This window comes from Zymoseptoria tritici, chromosome 1 (assembly GCF_000219625.1).
Source record: "Zymoseptoria tritici IPO323 chromosome 1, whole genome shotgun sequence".
NCBI classification, from domain to species: domain Eukaryota; kingdom Fungi; phylum Ascomycota; class Dothideomycetes; order Mycosphaerellales; family Mycosphaerellaceae; genus Zymoseptoria; species Zymoseptoria tritici.
The window spans coordinates 2,036,470-2,059,960 of NC_018218.1; the positions used below are offsets into that span (position 1 = coordinate 2,036,470).

Below are 23,491 nucleotides of genomic sequence, written 5' to 3' on the forward strand. Positions count from 1 at the left end.
AACACAAAGCTCCGACGACGACGTTGTTTCAACAGACTTGCATTTGAGAAGGAACGATTGACGACCAGGACCCATCCCCTACGATTTGCGAGTAAACTTCGAGAAGCATACCTTTATTAGGAAGCTACCTTGGCCCATTACTCGTAAAAGGGACAACTCCGCCCACGCGCCGTTCTTTTCCTACGACCACCGGATCGTGCAAAGCATCAACACGCACTATAATCCGAGTGGAGGACGCATGGTCGATCAGCACGCTTGCGAGTTGTACGTCTTTCGCAGAGGATGTTGTGTGGACAATGGTTCCCGAGGTGTCGCTTCGAAAGGATGGTACGAGTGAGCATAGTCGGTACGGTAAGGTACTGTTCGCCGAAAGCTGCACAATGTCTTGCATGACCAGACCAGTCCTGCTACTCTACGCACCTCTACCTACCGTTCCCTTCATCAGCGACGATTGTGAGAAGAATGAACCTAAGCCTTGGACAATCTGAGTAGCCACTAGCACGATCTCATGATTCTCTCATCAATCGCCTCACCAACCCCGCCAATCACAAATACCGTTTTGACCGTTGAGAACTGACAAGAGCTGCTGCGTCCTCTTCAAGACACCCAGATTTTGGGCACCGCATAAGGTATACCACGATCGGGTAATGTACCTGGCGACCTGGAAGTCACGAAGGCACATCTCAATAAATATCATTCATCGTTAAGGAATTCTCCAAACCCGTCGCACAAGATTCGATTGAAGCTGTCCCTCACACCTGTTTCTAGATGCAGGGGTACCGCAGCTCCCCACATTCTCCTTTTGCGCATTACCTACCTTAGCGGAATGATGTGCTGCTGGGATGTTACCTTAGGGTTGGGTTGACCCGATTTGCAAGATCCCCTGAAAGTGGAGGCCTGGACTTGGACTTCTCCTCCCGTCGTTTGCTGTGACTGCCGAAGCTGATGAAGACATCGCGTCCCATCCTGCTGTGCCTATCAGCTGATTTGTGCTGATGGAGAGCTCTCGAATGCCGTGGCCCAAAGCGACCACAATGGAACGAGCGCACGAAAGGGCTCCCGTCGCTCGCGCGAAAGAAAACATTCTCCGGATGCGTTGAGACGGCGAGCTCTTCAAGCATGCCCACAAAGCTCATCACCAAATCCTGCCATCGAGCTTCTCGCGCAGCAACCAGGCACAGACTGTACGCGAGGCAAACTATAACAATCAGCCTCCATCGGACAGCCCGCTTTCTCCAGGTTGTTTCTGAGACAAACATGCGCCATGTCTCACGCCTAACTTGTCAGCCACGTGCGGCCTGTGCCTCTTCTGGAGAAATGTCAGGCTCTCGACGGACACCGTGAGACTCGATATATTGGCTTCGCAGAGTGGGCCGTCTTGTGCTTTCATCGAGATCGCACTGCGTGATCTGCATTTCCCAACTCTGCGGAAGTATGGAAAAATCCAGCTACTGCTCAAGGCGCCCTTGCAGACGTTGATAGTCCGTCTGAGGCGTATCAACGCATACTTTTATGCTGCACTTGGACTTTTGTGTCCTGACTGTCGCATACAAGATCAAGCTAAGAGCTCTCGCAGTGGCACCCAATGGGTCGGGTAGAAGGAAAAGCTGCTGAACTGATGAAGCTCCAGCTCCCCTCTCCTGCCGCTATGTCATACTACAAGGTGACAGTAACGACGTCCTCCCCAAGAAGTCCAGCTCGTCTTCACGGAACGCAGTTGGATTTTGGACTCGCATAATTCCAGCTGGGATTGTTACAGTACTCCGCACATTCATTGAAGTCATATAGCCTGACCACAAAGTTCACTCGACAATCTATTGTAGCCAAACTAGCTGACACAACAACACTACTCAACATCTCACCAGAATGTCCTTCGCCGAGCTTTCCTCCCAAGCCCTCAAACCTCAACCTTTCAAAGCCCAAGTCTCCGACGAGGACCTTTCCGACTTCCAGCAACTCCTCAGACACTCCAAAATTGGACCCAAAACCTACGAGAACCAAACCGCCGACGTACTTCATCCACTTTGGCATCTCTCGCCAATGGCTTAGCGACGCCCAACAAGAATGGGCATCCTCCTACGATTGGCGGAAGACCGAAGCGCGGATCAACAGCCACCCCAACTTCACCGTTCCGATCGTGGACAAGAATGAGGACGGTCACGGAACCGGCTTTGTGTTCGACATCCACTTCATCGCCTTGTTCTCCAACAAAATCGGATGCCGCTCCTCTCCTCCTTCTCCACGACTGGCCGGGCAGCTTTCTGGAATTTCTCGGCGCGCTGGACGTCCTGAAATCGAGGTACACACACCCGAAACCCTTCCCTTTCACGTCATTGTGCCCTCTCTCCCGGGCTACGGATACTCTTCTGGCCCGCCTCTCGATCGAGACTTCACCACCGAAGGCATGGCTCTTCTAATGAACAAACTGATGGTCGGCCTGGGTTTCGGGAACGGCTACGTTTCTCAAGGAGGCGACATCGGATCATTCATCTCCCGCGCAGTTGGGCATCAAGTGTCCGGAGTGCAAAGCGGTGCATTTGCACTTGTGCATCGGACAGCAGGGCGAATTGGAAGGACTGACGGACAAGGAGAAGAAGGGCATGGAGAGGTATGGCAATTTCGACACGCTGGGAAATGCTTATGCGAGGGAACATGGCACTCGACCGTCGACGATCGGACTGGTATTGTCCGCGTCGCCAATCTCCTTGTTGGCCTGGGTAGGCGAGAAGTAAGCCATTACCTCTCCTCTTTTCTTACTCACTATACTACGATGCCAGATTCCTCCCATGGTCCGACACCTCCCCGTCCACCACCGAGATCCTCGACTCCGTGACTCTCTACTGGTTTACCCAGTCCTTCCCGCGAGCCATCTACCCCTACCGTCAATTCTTTGGCGCGAACCCGACACTCTTCCACAACGATCTACAGTACTACATCCAAAAGCCGCTAGGCTACCCTTGCCACCCGCAGGAATTGGCGCCTGTACCGAGGAAATGGGTCGCGGAAACGGGGAACTTGGTGTGGTATCGGGAACATGAGAGTGGAGGACATTTTGCTGCAATGGAGAAGCCGGAAACGTTTGTCAAGGATATCGAGGAGTTTGTGAAGGAGGTGTGGCCCGAGGCGAGGAAGAGGGATTGCAATTGATGAGACTTTCTCTCCGTCCTGATGTGAACTGTTTGTGATCAGTCTCTGTATAAGCGACCTTACCTGTCCCAGGTCCCAGATACATTCATGTCTCAGAGCCATGATGAGGGACGAAGGACGCATGTGTTTTGATTCATGAACTTTCGTGGCTGTCGCTAAAGTACTCCTATCAATCGACGACAGTATCCTGCGCCTGCCTTTCCGCCACCTACTCCTCCCTTTGAGATCTCCTCCGAATTGGGCCTCTTAATTATTCACTACAGCCCACATCCAGTCCGTATCCTCAAAGTCCATCCAATGGAAGTCAGGATCTGGACGGTAGTACCATGCCCATACGTAGGGATGCATGCAGTGGTCTGCAAATTCCGAGAATGTCACCACGCGTGGCTGCTGCTCGATGCTGATATCCTTCGGGACAGTCATTGTATCGTGTCTGTCTCTGATCGGAAAACGATACTCCTTTGTCTCGTCCATCGCTGCCGGTCCCGTCACAACGTTCAGAGCAAGCATTCTAACCGCTCGCCCGAACCTCGCAAGCTGCTGATAAGTAGGTACTGGCGCATTGCCTCGAACCTGAGATGAGCCTTCGTCCAAGGGTAGCAATAGATACGCGGTCGTGTGTCTCTGCCAATCATTGTCCCCCGGTTGATCGAAGGTCCACAGACCATGTATGATCCGTATCTGGAGCCCGAAGTCCTTCAGCAGCACCTTTGACATGGTTGTCCCGAGGAGTCCGTTACTGCTCCGATGAGCAGCGCGAGCCGTTCGACGCTTCCATGCCTTCTGCGAGCTATGGCAAGCGTCGCGAAACTCACAGATGTAACTGTGGAGTACATCACGCGGGCCGTGCTCTTTGAGCTCCTGCAAGCGCTCCTTAACTTTAACACCTTGTCTTGCAATATGTTCCTGCGAATGAGTGAAGTTTCGTCGCCCTTGAGTCTCGCACAGCCGATCTTCTTCGGAGTACTCGAAATCACCGGCTTCCTGCATATCGTGGTACACTTGATGCCTTTCGCGCGGACTGGGATCATCGATGTGATCGTATTTGTGGCAGTCTCCCTCGGCACATCTCTGTTCCTGAGCCCATGCTTTGCGCTCTCGTTCGCTCTCATCTTCAAGAAGGTGCTGCTCCACCTGCTCAAGCAACTCGGGAGGAAGTGTCGTGATGGCCTTTTCACTGGACCCAAATCGGTTACAGAGGCGAAGAGTCTCGATGGCCGGGCGTAAGGTGATGTAGGCTGACAAATGCCCACCTAGCGTGGCGATGTCGACAGGTAGCGCCCAAGCTTGCTCGACCACTGGCGTGGGAGGTACGTATGGTGAGGAAGACCTCTCTGGTGAAGACATGTCTGGTGTGCGAGGTGTGTATTCCCGGTGTGCGGAATAGCTGGTCGAAGGGTGAGGGCGATGAAGGGCAAGGTTGGGGAATGTGGGAGGCGCGGTGACGATTGATCAAGTGAGAAACGCTCGTCGATGCCAGAGTGGAGCGAGTAGAGGTCGTCGGTGTTCCGCGACGTGAGCATGTAGATGTCTCGAGGTTAGCGTAGCAAAGTCTCGTGCGCTGCTGGTCGTCGCGATGGATGGAGAGCAGGATGGAAAGATTTGGGGGAAGGACCGCGCAAGCCTCCTCACTCCAGCTTCTTTCCACTTCTCACTTTTACTTCTCTACCGTACCTACCAAAGCAGTGAGGAGCTTGAATGACATTCTTCGGGATCCGCAGACACTTCAAAGGACAGTGATCTTATACTTTACGAACTGTCGTGAGTGACTCCACCAACAACACCATACTCCCACGCTTCGAAAATCTACCTGCCCCTCCGGTACTCCGCAAACGACTGTTCCATCTTCATCTTCTGGCCCCACGTAAACTCCGTCATGCACGAATCTGCGCTGTAATCCATGTAATTATGGATCGAGTCCTTGCCAGGCTGCTGAGGGCAGCTGTCCTTCTTTTTCGGACAACCCCGGGTCGGGGTGATCTGGGCCGGCGTGTCATCGACATCATCGCCGCTGTCACCGCAGAACGGTACTGAGGACCCCGTCCGGTCTTCGGAGAAGACGTGGTTCAGACCGAGCCAGTGGCCGGTTTCGTGAATCGCAGTGTAGCCGAGGTTGTACACTCCATACTTGTTGACCGCCTCCTGAAAGAAATTTTAGAATGGTATGCAGAGTGAAGTGGCCAGGGCGACGTTGTTGGGGTACATACTCCGCCTGGCATCGTCTTAGCCGAGAGCATGATACCGTCTGCGATGACTTCCATAGGGGTCGGATTCACGAGCGGAACTGCGGCTGGTTCGACGACTCGTTAGACTCAATGGCAAGAGAGCTGGAGAAGAAGGCACGTACCACTTCCATAGGCCCATTCCATGTCGCTCAAGACGTAGATGTTCAGAGTTGAGTAGTTCCCCTTGTGTAACATTGTTTTGAACTCCTCTTCCACTTGCGCCAACACGGGATCGGCCTTTGCGCTGTGCTTTTTGATGCCGTCGAAAGTGGCCCAGCGGTCGCTGACAGTGTAGTTGATGTCATTTGTGCGGAATTGGAAGCTGTAGGGAGCGAACTTTTTATTCATGATTTTCATCTGGCGTCGGTCAGCAAGGCTGGACACGCTGAGTCGAGCGGCGATGCTCTCGTTACCTGTTGCTCTACGATGGCTTTTGGGTATCTGTTCTTCTTGGCCTGCGTGGTAATCACATGGATGTACGTATCGATAGTGAAGTTCTTCAACATGCCTCTCTCGGCGGTTCGGTCTGTCATGTTCTTCGCGAGTTCGGGAGGTGGAGCTGGTGCAGCGCATCGTTGTATAGCGAAGCCGAGCACAGCCAGATAGGCAACAAGGATACCGATAAGCATGCGCATGATGGGCGGAGATGAATGTGGAAATGTTGATGATCTACGCCTTAGCAATGTAGTTGATTTGGTTTGGATGGAGGTGCTTGCCACAGCTAGTCAGTGTTGACTTACAAGAGCAGTGCTGTTTTGTAGGTGACCACTCCGAAAGTCTTCTTCGAGGCTGCCTTCCTTTTGGTTTTCGAGCTCTGTCCAGCGGGAAAGGAAGGTAGCTACGAGCGTTTTCGGTGAATTCATACGCTGCAGGAGCGGTGGACACCCTCGCTTCACTCCTTCCCCTTTTCGACCAGTATCCGCGTCGCCCATATGTAAGGCGGAGTTGCGTTATCGCCAGCTCTTCTTTCGCTGACTGCTCAGCCATGCGTCTCTAGTCCTTCACAACTGCCCACATCCAATCACCTTCGCCCGGGAGCTCTCTTTCACCGTCCAATGTGTTGCTCATAGGGCAATCGAATACCCACATCAACCTGCCGTAATCATCGTCCGCAAATTTGCAGAAGGTAACCAGGCGTGGACACACCGCGCCGACATCTTCCACACTCCGCGACGTCTTGCTCTTTCCATCCAATACCGATCTGTCCATTGCCTCAGCTCCAGGCACACTGTCCAGTCCGAGGATCCTGACGGCTCGCGCAAACCGAGCAAGCTTTGCGTCTGGAGGTATTGGCGCATTGCCCCGACCTTGAGCTGGGGGTTGGATCGGCAGCTGCAAGTATGCAGTGGCGGGTCTCTGTAGGAACTCTTCCAAGCCCTGCTGCGCTATGGTCCATGGGCCATGGGCGATGCGAATTTGTAGGCCGAAGTCCTCATGAAATACCTTGGCCAGCTGTCCGAGAAGTCTGGAATCTCTGCCGCTCGAACCACGCTCGCTTACACGATTTCTCCAAGATGCTCGCTGGTCGTAGCACACACCATCCCAGTAGGAGCAGTACTCATAGAACTCGGAGGGTTTGCCATCTGCTTTGAGCTGCTTCAACCGCTCTTTAACTTCGGCACGCTGATCAGCGACTTGCTCGGCTGAGTGGTCTTCACTTGGGCCTAGTATCTCGCATAGCCCGCAAGCTGCGGGACAGCTAGTATGGTATGCCGATTGAAGTCGATGGTAATCCCGAGCGGCGCACAATCGATCTTCCGCGGTATACTCAAGATCTCCAGCGTCCTGCATGGCATGGTAGATCTCATGGACGACATCGTCGTCTGCATGCTCGATTGGCTCGCATCGTCCTTCGCCGCATGCCTGCTCCCACTCCCATAATTGACGCTGGTCCGCACGCTCGTCTTCCATAAGATACTGCTCTACGTGCTCGACCAACTCGATCGGGAGCGTCGTGATGCCTTCTTCACCTTGACCGAAGCGATTACACAAACGGAGAGTGTCGATGGTAGATCGTAATTTGGTCTTCGTGTAGGCTTCCAGATGCGCCCCAAGTCTCGCAATGTCGACCGGCAGCGCCCAAGCTTGCTCCACTGTGGACGTCATTCCAGTGTCGATGGTGGTCGGAGAGCCGCGGCAATGATTGGTGAGGATGGAACAATGTGGTTGTCGATTCGTGTGAAGGTCGGAAATTTTGGGAGATGGTTGGTGAAGGAAGCAAAGTTCGTTGGTGTCAAGTGCAGCGTGCTTGTCTCGAGGTGAGGGGAGCAGAGTCTTATAAGGTATGCCTCCTATAGAATCTGCGGCGATGTTCTGTAGCAGTAAGCAGAGGAGAATAGAAAAATCTTGAAGAGGTGAATAGTTCACTGCGGCCGCCTTGTCACGTGTGCTCTGCTAGATCGTTTGCACGTGAAAGGAAGCCGCACTTCACCCTCCGACCTTTGGTTTTGCGTGTGAACACGAGCGGAAGGGCTTCATCGGGGCGAAGTTGTTGCTGTGCTTCCTTCTGTGGGCGCCGATCAAACCCGACCACCTCACATGGACTTGGGTGGCTCAGACCGTACAGTCTGGGCCGGAGAACGAAAGCATCGTTGCTGTTTTGGCTCCTGCGCAGACGTAGATATCCTCGTCGAAAAGGATCACCATTCTCTCGCGCAGAACTGCATACTTCAGGCCACCAGAGTTCAGCACATGCAGTGCAGCTTGAGCAGTTCAAGGAGGTACTGCGAGTGGAAATACAGCACAAGCATGCCGTCTGAGCGAGCATACCCAATTCTCTGTAATCGTAGCAGCACCTCCATCTCTTGCTTGAGCTCATCTTTGTGCTTCAAACCTTCCTCTTTTGTCGTTCGCTGCCTTTCGCTCCCTCAGTTTCATCCTCTTGCTAAAATGAATACGCGCCAGCCATTCGCGTGGTACCTCGATCAAAAGCAGGCGCTGTGAAGTAAAGCATTTATGAAAAGACTGCACCATGCTCCAACAATGATACTCGCAGAACAGGGTGTAAATCATATGTGGGACGCGCGAACCGGGGGGGCCGTACGGTCTGCGTATGCTCTCGCCATCGCCAGGCCCAGAGGAGACACGCGCAGGGCAAACGACGCAGTCGTCGCCGATGCTCTCACCCGCTGGTGACGACGACCACCCTGCCTTCGCGAGATCGTGGGAGGCATGGAGGAGACCCGTGAGCGGGAGCAGTCATCAGACGAATCGACGCTACCGTGGTGAACTTTGACTGATTTTCGGATTCGAAGGAGACATTGGAAGTGAGGAAACATGAGCAACCCGACGTGCAACCGCCGTCGTGATTGAATGTCTCCGGACCGAAGTCCGATCCCTTCCGCCAAGATATCGCCAGAGAAGTACTTGCCTGCCCTGAACACGATCTATCGTTCACCACATACATCAACATGTCCTGCTGGAAAGTGAAGGACATCGTCATCGATCGCAGTGTATCCCGGCGCTGGCTGTCTACGTTGTCGGTGCCAATAGATGATGCTGCCAGCTCGGCTTCATGCGCGTCAATGTACTAGCCCACGCGCTGCGAGATCGACCAAGTGCAGTCGACTCAGACTAATAAGTCACGCTGGCCGACGATGTCTCACTATTTCTTGTCGCGGTGAGTTGGGTCTTGAAGCCAAGGTAGGGTCAAATGTCTGCTGACTCTCCCAGGGTCTGCAGTCAGTCGCGAAGACCTCTACAGATATACCAATGGCTCGTTTCTGGCCAACCAGGCCAAAGCCTTCGACCGACGGTATCTCAAGTTCAACCTCGATGAGTTGTGCTCTATTGCCTCCCGCATCGGGAGCATATCCGCGGTGAAGGAGGTCGAGAAGATGGAGGGCGGCTTCAGCAAAGCACTGCTTATGAAGAAGATTGATGGCACCGAAGTCGTCGCCAAATTACCGTTCAAGATTGCAGGACCGGCTCACTATACGACGGCCTCTGAGGTGGCCATACTGCAGTACGGTACGATCTCGGTCGAATTCGCTCCAGAGACGACTTTTGAGCTGACTTGCTTCCAAGTCCGCCAACACACTAACGTGCCAGTACCGAGGGTCCTGGCTTGGAATTCTGATGCTACGAATGCTGTCAAGTCGGAATACATCGTTATGGAGAAAGCGCCCGGGGTGCAGCTCTTCAAGGTTTGGGGCGACATGCCCGACCACGACCAGTTCATGCTCGTCAAGAACCTCTGCATTCTCGAGTTGGAGCTGGCCAGGCTCAAGTTTCCCGCGCACGGATCGCTATACCTGCGGCAGTCCCTGCAGAGTAGCGGCCATGTAACTGTGCCCTTGGACGCATCGGAAGATCCGGAAGGTCGATTCTGCATCGGCCCTACCTGTGGCCGCCTGTGGCACGAGGAAGGAACCAGTGGTGTCAGAAAAAAAGGTCCATGTAGGTCCTCTGTACCATTGGTTGACATATATGACAAGCACACTCACAACTGACGTACTAGGGGTCAGCCTTGCCGCGTTCGGCGAGGCGCTCGCAGAACGTGAGATCGCCCGTCTCGAAAACAATCGAAGCGAACAGAAGTCATCAGATCTTCATCCAAAGGCCGAGCAAATCGCCTTGCTACAGCTCGCCCGGGAGGTCGCGACCCGCATGAGCGCAGAGAGCCTACCCGGGCAATTCGCCAGTCCAACGCTCTGGCACAGCGATCTTCACCTCGGAAATATCTACGTGTCAGAAGAGGATCGAACCAAAATCGTGTCTATCATAGACTGGCAGTCTCTCGTCATTCAACCCTTGTTGTGTCAAGTCCGTTTCCCCGAAATCCTCGAGCTTCCCGAGGACTACGAAATTGGAGGACCGGCTCCGTCTCGCCCGGTGGGTTTCGACGAGATGAAACAAGATGAGCGTATGCTGGCAATACACGAGTTCAAACAAGTGTGCATGGCCAGGGCGTACGAGGCCGCATTTGGGATCAAAAGTCCACAAGTGTGTAATGCGCTTTTACTGCCATCTTACCTGAAGGACTTCTTCGAGCGTTGCGGTGAGGTTTCGGAAGAGGGCGCGACCCCTCTCCGAGCCTGTCTCATCGAGCTAGCGAAGGACTGGGAAGAGTTGGGCTGCGCAGGCAAGTGTCCGGTTGCGTTCACCGTAGACGATCTGGCCAGGCACGAACTGGAGTTCAAAGACTACTCAATGTACCATGACCTCCAAGCCATGGCTCGCAAATGCTTGGGTACTGATTCGGAGGGATGGCTAGCACCTGCAGTCAACATTCACGTTAAGCGACAGCAAAACAAAGACTTGTTGCAAATGATGATGGATAGAAGCGCTGAATACGGCAAGACTCCGGAGGAGGTGCGCAAGATATGGCCCTTTTGAAAGAGGCTTTCCTGCGACAAGCACACCACTCGACTTCGCCCTAATCGAACTGGCGATTCTTACGCCAAGGGTTCGGAAAGCTGCGTTGAATCGTGCGTCAGCCTTCCAGTCACCAATGGCTACCCAGGCGCCTCCATTGACAAGATACTCCAAACGTTGGCGGCTGCTATATCCAATCCTGCATTGGAGTATGACATTGTTCCCGCTTTCGTTCAGCCGACCTTCTCCTTCAACACTTTCTCGCCCAGCTCGAACACTTTCCTGATCTCCATCTTCTTGTTGGTCTTCGGGTGTGTCGGTTTTGACCGGGAGCGTCGCAACGTTGCTATGTGTTCCGTACTTTGCCTTGTACTTCTTCAGGGCGGTATTCTTGGCTTCCGCATTGACCTGGAGGTACACGTTCCTGTAAACTCCCTCGATTTCTTCTCCGGCGTCGTAGCGGAGCTCCGAGGGCTGTGATTTCGCGGGCGCGATGCGATCTCCCGGCGTGTAGCCTATGAAGAATTTCTTGTATCAATTATCCAGCGATTCAGCTTCCTCAAGACCTTCGACATGGTCTCTGTTCGGAGCGGGAATGTACAAGCTTGGGTCGGTTTGCTAAAAGGAGAAGCCTGAAGAATGTGTACGCGTTGAAGCAATCGTCGAGATACCTGCGAATACTTATGCCGCTGGCTCATGTGAAGGAGTTCGGAACATATGGCCTTGTTCTCTAGAGACTTGTGCCGCCCACGATGCATGTCAGCGGTTAGGCAGGTGAACGACATGGGTGTCATCCTGGCGATGTTGCGAGGCATGTCAGCAGACATGGCAGTGTTGCGTAGCTCGAGCATCACACACCAACGCATAGCACGACATCATCGCTATCCCAAAAGCAGTTCATCAGACATGTGGCCCAAAGCCAGTCGTTGGGGTCCATGTATGCCCATCACTCATTACGCGCCGGCAACCACGAATAATTGCTGCGCCGCTGCAGTGAGACGGCAGTGGAGGGAGCGACCATAACCCATTCGCAATCGTCGACCTGCCTGTCACAGGAACATCCTTGAACCGCGAAGCCTCTGGCAGCTCGGCTAGGTCGTGACATTCAGCGAGTCTATGGCGTGCGCAGCCTGCTGAGGACAGTCCTGTGGGAGGGAGGGAGACGGGCCTCGAGGCACTTGGAGTGTTTCGTCTGGACTGTGCAGCATGCTCTGTCGTCGAGCTCACTTGCCAAGACATCGCATGGGCCAGAAATGTGCGTGAATGCAAATGTCAACATCTTCTGCCATCCATCGTCTGTTGATAGGAAAAGCCTCAGGGGCAATCCACAAGAGCTAAATTACGTCGCGATTTGTGCACGGAAAATCGAATAAATCGAGCCCGCGCCAATACGAACGCGCACCTCTCCTCTAGAACTACAATGCGAAGCCATCTGCCGCATCTTTCAAAGGTTGAACAATCTCCTCCAACACCATTCTCGAGGCATCCAGATCGTCGGCTTCTTCGGCGTTTGGAGCCTCTAAGCATGAATGTACTGCCTGAGCATACCGCAAACCTAGCTCGTTCTGCACCGTTTTACTCAACCGCATGGCGGTAAGAAAGGGCGTATAAGTCCATGGCTCTCCTGTGTCATCTTTCTCATCCACTTGAGCCAAGTTCTTGATTGCTCGGTTGTAACCAACTTCGAGTAAGCAGATGCCAAGACGGAATAGTGATGGGCTCCTAACCCAGCTCTGCACGCTGTCCGAAGCCGAAGGGTCAAATGTAGACGATGTCGACGCACGGTGTGCAGCATGTGGCCGTTCCAGTGGTTCCATTATCCAACGAATTCCGTCGTTCCATTTCGCTGGGAGCCCAAGATTGGCAGATTCAAGTATCGAGCGTCGTCTTCGTGCCGCTTGTGGATGGAAGCAACGTCCCGATCACATCACACGACGACGAAGCCCCCATCCTCCTCTCTCCTTCAATGGCCTCTCATCTTTCAACTCCGCATCCGTCTTCCGCATCCGTAACCTTTCAAACCAACCCTCAGGATACACCAGGCACAAGAACCTCTCCTCGTTTTGCTCGTCATCCCAACCTGGATCCATCTCGGCCACTACCTTGACAGGCGCTCGATAGTCTGTACTCCTCGACACCCACACCCTTTTCGTTTTGCCCAACTCGATCCTCCTGTCAATCGACTCCACCGGTCCATCGAGCGAGAGCAAGACTCTCGCCACTTCCTCATCTTGCCGGTCAATCGCCAGCCAGAGCGGCGTCGGTCCGTTGGCGAATTTTCCACCGGACTGGTGGATGTCCGCGTTGTACGTTCCCGCTAGGAGACGTGCCATTTCAGCATGTCCTTCCGCGGTGGCGATGTAGAGAGCGCTGACGAGTTGTGTGGGGTGCAGGACGTTGATGTCTCCGTGGTAAGTGTCGATGAGCAAGGGAACGATGAGGAGGGCATTGGACGAGGCGGCGGTGAGGAGCAGAGTGGTGACCAGGGACTTGTTCGTATCGGATTGGTTGTTCGTGTCTCGGATGAGATAGGAGAGGAGCAGGAAGAGGGTCGACGGGTGGTTGGCCGACGTGGCCTTTTCTGCTGATGATCGGAGGGCTTCAAGGACCGCTGGCGTATGTCCTTCTGAAATTCGAGGGACATAAGCCAGCATCTTCTGCAGAATCTCCACGCAGCCGCCTGAGCCGCCTTGCTCGATGACACCTAGCAACATCTCTTGTTGCTCGACCGTAAGGTGATCGCGGAACCACCACAGTCCACCCATTTCAAGACCCAGTGGTGGATCTGGCAAGCCGGCCTCCTTCAGAATCATCTCGAATGCCTCTTCATCCCCAAAACTGGCCGCCGCTCGCAAGGCGTCCGGACTGAACCCACACGGCCCCAACAACAACTTCACAATCTCCAACCCACCCTGTCCCGCTCCAAATTCCAACGCGTTCCAATTCCTCCCCTCGCTCGACTCCCTCGACCCAGCATCCGCCCCATGCTCCAGCAACCATTTCACCACTTCTGCGCTGCCTCCCACCGCGGCTCTCATCAACGCCGTGCCGCCGTACTTGTCCACTCCGTTGATATTCATCTTGCCTTGTTCGCCAAGCAAAACCCGCACCACGTCCAATCGTCCGTCATGCGCCGCCGCGTGCAACACCAACGGCTCAACAGGCCTCTCCTCTCCCCTTTCCGCCAGCAAAATCTCCACCACCTTGACATTTCCCGCCACCGCCGCTTCGAACAACAAGTGATCCTCCTCCTCCTCCTGATACTGCGCTTCCTCGAGCCACTTCTCCAACTCCCTATGCAAACTATCCTCTTCCGCACCCAAGACCTCCTTTCGTCTCCCTTCCTCGTAGCTCTCTACGGCATTCTCCCACCCCCTCTGGCCCATCTCCCGCACCACCACCTGTCCCGTCCCCACGACCGCCCTCGCAATGCTCACCAACCCCAACCTCGTCGCTTCGAAGAACAAGTACGGCGCCACCTTGGAATCCTCACCGATCGCGTCCTGTGTCACACGAACCTGCTCGTCGAGGGGCGAGGCGGTGATCTCCTGTAGAAGTCCCCGGGCACGAGCGCGGTGGGACAATCCGTCCGGAGAGAAATGAGCGGGGTTGAGGACATTTTGGCCGTTGCGAGGGATGCTCGGGGTGGTTCTTTCCATGTCTGAGCGGGCGGCGGAGCCAAATGGAGTCGAGGACGACATTTTTGTTTTTCTTTGGATCCGAATGGGGCGAGATGGGAGGTGGAATTGTGCGTGCTGTGGATTTCGAAGCAAGTGGGAGACAACGGCGTGTTGATGAGACGGCGGTAATGGGTGCACTGATATGTAAAGTGCCTTCCCGTCTTTACAGGAGCGCTGAGAGAGATTACCTGGTCATTGCAAGGTGACATGTATATGCGAGGCCGCTGGAAGGATTGATCGACCTTTTTTAGGCCGCAAGCCGGCGCTGCCTAGGACGAAAGGATTCCTGTGCCCTTTATGCAGCTAGGAGAGTATAGACTGCAGCACAGCTTCTCCGGCTCGCTGACTGAGGATGATGACAGAATCCGCCTGCGCGCTTTCGAAGAGAACTCATGCGATAAGATTTCGAAACTTGTCCGGCATTTGGCTTCTGCAGAGGGATGTATCATGTGCTGTTGAATCACACTCTCACCAATTGAGTGCCTCGGGCCGCATTCACCTGTCCCTCCGACGATGTGTACATGGTGTAGACTTTGCACAGCCTCTGCTCAGACACGTGAAGAACCCGAGCGCCGACTTTGTCTTGTTTCAAGACTCCCCGACCATGGAGCACGGCTTTAGGTAGTCCGCGTCATCGAGATGGGCGGAATGCCATCTCGTATCCGTTGTACACAGGCTTCATGTCGTTGACATATGACCGATACAGTGTCTTGCTCTCTTCCTTTCTCTGTCTCATCTGGCATTGATTAGTGCAATGTCTACTGCGAATGGGTATATCGAACAAGCCAGTGGTCATCTCGACATTCTCTCCAACCACGTCCTGTGCGATTGTCCTCTCTATCCTGTGGAGCTCAAACATTTCCTGTCTGCCTTCTTGCGTCCAATCCTGCTCTTACTGTATGCTCCAGATTGTTCGCCCATATGCATGCTCTCTCGCTATGCTCGAGTCCTTTTCTGTGCTTCATGCCGTCTCTCTAATCCAGTCCTGCTCTTCTCTCAATCCCTACCTCCCTCACTGCGGGTCCGGAATCGGTTCATAGTCGTCGTTTTGCGGATAAAAGTACGCTCCGGCCATGATGCCCAATGCATCAACCAGCAATGTAATCCAGCTGATGGTACAGAGTATCCACGCCGTTCCCAGTTCCCAGCCGACGAAGAATCGCTTGTCTTTCTCATACAGCGCAGCCTAGAAATGACAGCAATTAGCGTTACCTTCCTCCGTTTCAAACCACCAAAGATGTTTGGCAACTCACCACCAACGCCATAGCAGTCAACTGACTGCCTGCCACCACGGCCAACAATCCCACCAACACCTTCCATCCCTTCTCCCTCACCTGCCTCCCTCCCACCAGCACCGTGACATACGCCACCAAACAAGCCAACATGAGCACGACGCTAAAGTTCATGAGAAACGCGCTCGTCCTCCACGCCGAACAGAAGCCCCTCTCCTCGCCGTGACATTCTTCCGGCGGAGGAAAGGGCGTGCATGTGTTGGTGATGGAAGAGCAGCGCGAATGTAGGCCGTAGGTGACGCGGATGGGAGTGCTGTCGTGGGCGGTGGGAGAGGTGTAGACGACCCAGGTGGGCAGGGCGATGGAGGTGATAGTCAAGGCGGCGGAGGAGAGGAAGAGCCAGAGGGAGATGCCGTAGATGATGCGGCGGGGCATGGTTGGTGGGAGTACCGTGGTACGAGGAGGAGGGGCGGTTGTGGTGGTACTGGTAGAGGATGAGGCGGACTCGAGATCGGATTTGGGTTGTCGCGTAAGGCTGTCGACGGGTGATTCCAACGTTGCGACGGGCTGTATGTTCAGAAGTGGATGTAGTATACTCCAAGGCGGTGAAGTATCGTCGCCAGCGACGACGTCGTCAAATGTTGTTGTCGTTTTCACCTTCCAGGCCGAGGAAGACGGGACGCTGAAGCTTTCTCATCCCACCAGCCCAGCGATGATCCTTGGACACCTCAGGACAGCTTCTCCTCGCTCTCCACATTTTCAGAATCTCCCGGCCCGCCCTGAGGCAACAAAGATTCGAGATTCCTCCAACATAATGCGTCTACGGACTACCCGGACAATGCAAGTCACACAAAGTCACCTGACGACAATGATACAACCTGGAAGCAACGTCAACTCATATCGACTTGGGATCTCGCAATTCGCTCGAGGCTCCATCAGGACAAATGCGACATCATCGTGCAGCCACTCCGGTACTAGTAATCGAGAATGAGATGCTTTACTTCGTACAGCACAGCCGACCAGCCGATGTCACCATTGAAGCCCTGAAAAACGTTCGCCTGGGCGGACAGGGCATGGGCCAGCCGACCAGGCGAGACCGCGAGACATATTTTGCCTTTGCCGGGTTCAGTTTCATCATCATCTCAATCGACCAGGGCCTCACTCCGAGTCCGACGACATTGGTTGGACGGGAGAAGGGACGAAGAACACCCGAGATCTACTTCGTAAGTCACCTCCGTACCGCCCTCTCCGCACGAGCTGATCGGTGAAGCCGAATCCTTCGTATGTATTGGCATGGCCTGGTACATGTACATGCAATCGACGCTCTGGCCTCGTCTGGACTGCCGCCACGTCGAAGAGTACGAAGCAAGGTACAGGAGTACCTTCGCCTAGAACTAGTGCGCAGCCTCACCAAATTTGTGTTGGCAGAGCGTTGGCGACACGGCTCACACTTTCCCGGTGCGTTGCACGTATTCGGTCAAGTCCCTGGTTCTCCTCCCCAGTCGAACGAATCACAGACCCTTGAGTCCTGGAACCTCAATCTCGTCCGATCATGCCACCTCCCGGGGCGGCCGAAGAGACACAGTTTTCCCTTTCCTCTACATTTGATTTTTTGATACCAAGTCTCTTGGCCATGCGCCTTCTGACATCTGAACCATCTTCCCTTGAACGCCACACGAATGCACGCGGCAGACAATACTCGTGAATTCTCGTGCCGATCCCCAGGAATAGGCGACCCGCGTCGCTGGCGTGCATTCTGGCCCGCTGACCCACCGTTTTACCGCTTGTATGGCGGAATATGCACGCGCACCAACGACATTCACCAAGCGATTTGCACGCTCGTCCGGGGGAAATACAAGTCCTGTCGATCTGCCGCCCTTGGCTATAATATCTCTTTGCTTCCCTCGTCGCGCAGTCTGTCGATACCCCATCCTGATCACATCCATCATGATGTGGTCCTCTTTACTACTGCTGCCGCTCGCAGTACCTCTCGCACTGTCGACGCCACTACTCGAGACTCGCCAATCACTCCTCGTCCACGTGCCTTTCAACACTCCGAACGGCGCATCCGATGTCGTTCCTCACAACTACGCCGCGCTGGCCATGAGGTAAGCTTGAAGAATATGCAACCCCTGGAGTGCATTTCGAGATTCTTTCCTCGTGTCAATGGTTCATCTTCCAAGCCGTCGCTGACCCATTGCACCTACAGCCAGCATTCATTTCATGAATACGCCGGCAACAAAGCCTCACCCAACATCTTCTCCCGCAACCTCATCAACTCCATCTCCTCAAGACAAGGCGCTCCCGTGGCAATCCGCGTCGGCGGCACATCCGGCGACTTTTCCGTCTTCTTACCTAACCAACGGGAGGCTCTCACTCTCCCACCTGGCGCGGAACCTGGAGGTATCCCTAGAGGGATGCGCATTGGAACTGCCTGGTTCGAGGGATTTAGCGTCCTCCCCAACGTTCGATGGACGTACATGGCCCATCTCGCCAACGATTCCAACGGACAGCTCGCCAATTCCGTCGCCGCTGTACGCGAAGCTCTCAAGAACATTCCCTGGGGCACCCTGGATGCTCTGGAAATTGGCAACGAGGTCAACTTCTATCCCAATGTCAACCGTCCCGGTAGCTACTCCCCATCGTCCTACCTCTCCGACTTCCATCGATACCGCACCGCCATCGACAACGCCGTTGGTCCTCAGCCCTATCAAGCTCCCGTTCTGTATGAAAACAACTGCCCCTGGTGCTTAGCCAACATCTTCAACCTGGGTCAAGGTCGCGACCCACCCATCAAATCCGCCGCTCCTCATCACTACATGGATGGCGGACCTCAACCCATGTCCCGTCAAGCCGCTTACATGAACCACACCCGCATCGCGCGCAAACTGGATGCTTTCAAAGCTCCCATCGCCTGGCTCAAAGCCAACCGCCCCAATATTCCGCTCCACCTCGCCGAGGTCAACTCGAACACCTACTCCCAAGGTAATGAAGAAAAGATCGGCGTCTTCGGCAGCGCTCTGTGGCTCGTCGACTACATGCTCTACGGCGCCACCCTCGGCATCAAACGCATGAATGTCCAGCAATCCACCGGCTTCGCCTACACCTCCTGGCGCGCCGTCGAGTACTTTGGCAAACCCGCCGCCGTCCTGCCGCCATACTACGCCCACCCCTTCGTCGCGGACGTCATCGGTAACTCTGGCAACGTTCGCATCCACGACCTCAAACTCGGTCTCGACCTCCTCTCCGCGTACGCCGTCTACGACACATCTTCCAACACCGTCTCCAAAATCGTCCTCATCAACCTCCACGACTGGTCTCCTTCATCATCCTCTTCCTCCCGTCCCTCGCGCTCCGTCTCCTTCAAGCTCGGCGGCTCCAGCTACGGCAGCACCGTCCGGATCGAGAAACTCACTGCTCCTGGCGCGGACGTCCAGGACGCGAGCCGCATTTCCTGGAAAGGACAGAGCTGGACGCGCGCGAGCAATGGCTTGCCGGTTTCCGGCACCAGCACGACGCAAGCAACGAGGGCGAATAATGGACGGTTCGCCGTGAATATTCGCGCGAGCGAGGCGTTATTGTTGACGCTGACTTGAGGATCAATATTGACGATGAGATACAGTATCGTCGATTGATCAGGAAGAATTTGCATTCTCAGCACGGTCATTATCTTTGAAGCGTTTTTGCATCTTGCATTTGGGTCTTGAGAAAATAGACAGGTACCAACGACACGGCCGACACACATACACAAAAGCATCATATATCGCGAGAACTCCTTACGGCGGGAAATCGACAGGGACGGGAACGAGTGGAAGAGGAGCAGACAAAGCTGTTTTGCCGGGCTTTGCGGTTTTGCAATTTAGCGTTTTTATTATACCACCTTGTGTTGTTTTTTTTTAGCATTCGAGACACTCTTTGGAGTAGCAGGCGAGATACTCTTGGATAAAATGAGGAATCGAGACAATTGGGCAATGAGTTGAATTTCGACTCTCTCCACCTCTATCGCAAGCTTCAAAAGACCTGGTGAGGCTATACGAGTCAAGACGAACCCAATTTCCCCATCTCCTCTCCTATCCTGCGCCCTCCCCTCGGTCGGGCCTCGAATTCTCAAATTTCCACCCATGCCAAACCACGGACCACCATCGGTCAGGACTCAGCCCCATCTCATCTCAACGATGCGAACAAAGTTCAGCCGCTTTCCCGTTCCTCAAAACGGCTATGAATCCGCCCGGCATCTCGAAGTTGCCGTTGGCGATGATTACAAGCTCTGGTACCCTGGTCAAGGGAAGAGAGGCGATGACCGGAATGAAAATCAGATGAGAAGGCCATGTTTTGTCGATGAAGGGTTTTGAATGTTTTAGAGCATGGCGTGATTGTTTGGTTTCGGGAGGATGGTATGGCTCAATATTAAACCATGTCGGTGAAACGTTGACGGTCTTCGTATCCGATCCCCGAAGCGACGACGACTTGTCACTTGACGAGGTCACGAACGCGCGAAGCTTCGGCATTCCGCAATCTTCAGTCTCGATTTCATTAGCTGTCGTGATTTCTAGTCTGTCCAACCCTTTGCGCCTTGAAGAGCGCCTTTTCTGCCCTCACGTCACAACAACCTTGTCCATCCGTTCTGCACCTGCCTTTCATCGACCGTTCAGTAAGGCCACTTCCAATCCGTAAACTCCTCCGGGTCCAAACCGGTCTCATACGAGAAATTCGCCGCCCTCGTCCTCGTATCGATCAGCTTCTCCCTCGGTCCCGCGCCCTTGTTGCCCAACACACCCTTCAAGTTGTCAATCGCCAGAATCGCCAGCGAGAAACGATCCGCATCGTTGCGAATGGCCAATTCCAGCGGCGTGTCGATGTTGCCCTTTTCCTTGTATCCGCGGACGTGCATGCGCTCTTGGCCCTTGCGGTTGTAGGTCATGCGGTGCACCAACCACGGGTAGGAGTGGAAGTTGAACACGACGGGCTTGTCCGAGGTGAAGAGGGCTTCGTATTCGTTGGCGGTCAGGCCGTGTAGATGGTAGCCGTTGGGCTGGAGTTTGAAGAGGTCGACGACGTTGACGAAGCGGATTTTCAGATCGGGGAGGAGTTCGCGGAGGAGGGCGGTGGCGGCCAGGGCTTCCTTGGTGACGACGTCGCCGCATGATGCCATGACCAGGTCGGGTTCCTCGCCGTAGTCGTTTGACGCCCAGTCCCAGACGCCGACGCCTTTGCTGCAGTGAGCAATGGCGTCTTCCATGGAGAGGTATTGTGGGTGCTCTTGCTTGTCGGCCACGATGACGTTGACGTAGTTCGTGGAGCGGAAGCAGTGATCCATGGTGGAAAGAAGGCAGTTGGCGTCAGGTGGGAGGTAAATGCGGGTGACTTCGGGGGATTTGTTGGCGACCACGTCGAGGAAGCCAGGGTCCTGATGGGTGAAGCCGTTGTGATCCTGTCGCCAAACGGTGCTGGTGAGGAGGATGTTGAGGGATGAGACGGCTTGGCGCCATGCGACTTCGTTGCACTTCTCGATCCACTTGCAGTGCTGGTTGACCATGGAGTCGATGATGTGGATGAAAGGTTCGTACGAGTTGAGCATGCCGTGGCGACCACTGAGAATGTAGCCTTCGAGCCAACCCTCGACGGTATGTTCGGAGAGCATCTCCATGACACGACCAGTCGGGCTGAGGTTACCACCATCTTCATCCTCAGGGAGGTATCCGTTCACCCAGACCTTCTTACCAGCCTTGTAGATCTCGGACAGCTTGTTGCTCTCCGTCTCATCAGGACCGAAAACGCGGAAGGTCTGCATGTTGTCGCGGACAATGTCCCTCAAGAAGGTGGCGAAGATGTTCATCGATGGCGCTCGGTCGACACCCGCCTTGGTGAGTTTGATGCCGTACTCTTTGAAGTCCTGCAACTTCAGAGGCTTGCGGAGAGTGCCACCATTTGTGATTGGATTTTCTCCCATGCGCTTGCCCTTTGGCGGTGCCAACTCCCTGAGTTCAGGCACGAGTTTGCCATCCTTGAACAGCTCTTCCGGCTTGTATGCGCGCATCCACTCTTCCAACTGCTGGAGTTGCTTCGGATCGGTCAGGACCTTGGTGAGCGGGACCTGGTGAGCGCGCCAGAAGCCTTCGAGATGGTGGCCATCGACCTTCTTCGGTGCGGTCCAGCCCTTGGGCGAGCGGAGAATGATCATGGGCCATCTTGGGCGGAAGACCTTGCCAGAGTCGCGAGCTTGCTTCTGGAACTTGCGGATCTGGACTACGCAGTGTTCGAGTGTGCCTGCCATGGCTTGGTGCATGGTCTCCGGGTCTGAACCTTCCACAACGTACGGCTCCCAGCCGTAGCCACGGAAGAGTGCCATCAGCTCCTCTTCGGAGATACGAGCGAGTATAGTCGGGTTATTGATCTTGTATCCGTTGAGGTGGAGCACTGGAAGGACAGCACCGTCGGTTATCGGGTTGAGGAACTTGTTGCTGTGCCAGCTGGTGGCCAATGGCCCGGTCTCGGACTCGCCATCTCCGACAATGGTTAGAGCAATGGTTTGCGGGTGGTCGTAGACTGCTCCGAAAGCGTGAGAGATGGAGTAACCTAATTCACCTCCCTAATTCAGAGGGAATCAGGGTCAGCTGAAGCCCAACGAAAAAGGGTTCAAAACAGCTTCAAGACATGGAAGCACAAACCTCATGGATGCTTCCCGGGGTCTCCGGTGTCATGTGGCTGCCCACTCCTCCTGGGAAAGAGAACTGCTTGAAGAACAGCTGAAGACCTTCAAGATCCTCGCTCTTGTTCGGGTAGACCTCGCTGTAGACACCCTCGAGGTAGAAGTTGGAGATGAGACCAGGAGCTCCATGTCCCGGTCCGGAGACGACAAACGCATCGAGGTCGTACTTCTTGATCAGTCGGTTCATGTGGATGTAGCTGAATCGCGAGATTTCCGTCAGTCACATGCAAATATCCAAGAACCATGATCTCAACATACACAAACGACTGTCCAGCATCACTACCCCAATGTCCCAGCAATCTCGGCTTGATGTGTTCCTTCTTCAGCGGTTCCTGCAGCAGCGGATTCTCTTTGAGGTACAGCATGCCGAGACAAAGGTACAGAGTAGCATTAAAATACGAGTTTGTCTTCAAGAGCTCTTCCTGGCTGAGCGGCTGATCCTTGATGGTCGAGCGGGTTTCAGTGAAGGGCGACCATATTTGCTGCTGGTCGGTCAGACCGTAGACTGGCGGCTCTTCGGTGGCAGCCATTGTGAGGTTCAATGCAGTGGGGAGGAGCTGCAGAGAGAGTGTTGTGTGAGGTGATGATATGAAAGGAAGGGAAGAGAGAATGGAAACGCGGGAAGAGTGATGTAGCAACTCGGTCAATGTTTTGTTTGCGGTGATGACACCGACCCAACACTTTTTTCGTCAAGGAACCTTTCCAGAGCTTCGATCAGAAGCTCGAAGCTCTTCACGCGGGACACGGCGGAACGTGTCTCTCGCAGCTGTTTGGTGACATCACATGTCAAAAAATCAGGTCCCACTAATAATCGAGGTACCAGCCGGAGCCATTGAACCTCTCGGAACTGTGACCGGATGCTCACTCGGGACGATTAATATGGAGCCGTGGCGTGGGAAGTGGTCGCATTGTTGATGTACTGTCAGCAGCCGCGCAATGCCTTCCAGGTTGTTTGTCAAACTCCGGACTCCGGATGTGCTGTATGATTACAGTGCCGCGGATCGCGTCGGGTTGTCTCGAGACCGACGAAGGTGCCTGCGTCGTAGTCCAGCTCCTGTCAATATAGCCTCATGTCCCGATAAAGATCGATGGATGGCAGAAGATGTTGACCTTCACATTCACGCACAAGTGGGTTTCGGCACATGCAATGTCTTGGCAGGTGAGCTTGACGGCAGGGCTGCT

General features: G+C 54.4%; 6 protein-coding genes across 6 annotated transcripts; 3 read left to right on the plus strand and 3 right to left on the minus strand.

Moving 5' to 3' along the window:
- Window positions 1–1,257: 1,257 nt before the first annotated feature.
- Window positions 1,258–3,147, plus strand: MYCGRDRAFT_89145 (uncharacterized protein; the record flags this gene model as incomplete). The annotated part of the gene is made up of 4 exons (XM_003856096.1): window positions 1,258–1,291; window positions 1,866–2,500; window positions 2,559–2,728; window positions 2,778–3,147. The coding sequence occupies 4 exons, from the start codon at window positions 1,258–1,260 to the stop codon at window positions 3,145–3,147; spliced, it is 1,209 nt and encodes a 402-aa protein (XP_003856144.1).
- A 1,806-nt stretch (window positions 3,148–4,953) lies between these two features.
- On the minus strand, window positions 4,954–5,878 carry MYCGRDRAFT_32980 (uncharacterized protein; the record flags this gene model as incomplete). Its single annotated transcript, XM_003857460.1, has 4 exons — window positions 4,954–5,286; window positions 5,355–5,437; window positions 5,495–5,729; window positions 5,786–5,878. 4 exons carry the CDS (start codon window positions 5,876–5,878, stop codon window positions 4,954–4,956), a joined length of 744 nt encoding a protein of 247 aa, XP_003857508.1.
- Window positions 5,879–8,795: 2,917 nt separating this feature from the next.
- On the plus strand, window positions 8,796–10,709 carry MYCGRDRAFT_65675 (uncharacterized protein; the record flags this gene model as incomplete). Its single annotated transcript, XM_003856097.1, has 4 exons — window positions 8,796–8,991; window positions 9,045–9,341; window positions 9,399–9,770; window positions 9,832–10,709. The coding sequence occupies 4 exons, from the start codon at window positions 8,865–8,867 to the stop codon at window positions 10,707–10,709; spliced, it is 1,674 nt and encodes a 557-aa protein (XP_003856145.1).
- A 4,671-nt stretch (window positions 10,710–15,380) lies between these two features.
- On the minus strand, window positions 15,381–16,035 carry MYCGRDRAFT_33778 (uncharacterized protein; the record flags this gene model as incomplete). Its single annotated transcript, XM_003857459.1, has 2 exons — window positions 15,381–15,554; window positions 15,622–16,035. The coding sequence occupies 2 exons, from the start codon at window positions 16,033–16,035 to the stop codon at window positions 15,381–15,383; spliced, it is 588 nt and encodes a 195-aa protein (XP_003857507.1).
- Window positions 16,036–17,547: 1,512 nt separating this feature from the next.
- On the plus strand, window positions 17,548–19,196 carry MYCGRDRAFT_107050 (uncharacterized protein; the record flags this gene model as incomplete). The annotated part of the gene is made up of 2 exons (XM_003856098.1): window positions 17,548–17,708; window positions 17,810–19,196. The coding sequence occupies 2 exons, from the start codon at window positions 17,548–17,550 to the stop codon at window positions 19,194–19,196; spliced, it is 1,548 nt and encodes a 515-aa protein (XP_003856146.1).
- A 1,030-nt stretch (window positions 19,197–20,226) lies between these two features.
- Window positions 20,227–22,902, minus strand: MYCGRDRAFT_98369 (uncharacterized protein; the record flags this gene model as incomplete). The annotated part of the gene is made up of 3 exons (XM_003857458.1): window positions 20,227–22,189; window positions 22,269–22,506; window positions 22,568–22,902. The coding sequence occupies 3 exons, from the start codon at window positions 22,837–22,839 to the stop codon at window positions 20,249–20,251; spliced, it is 2,451 nt and encodes an 816-aa protein (XP_003857506.1).
- Between the last annotated feature and the right edge of the window lie 589 nt (window positions 22,903–23,491).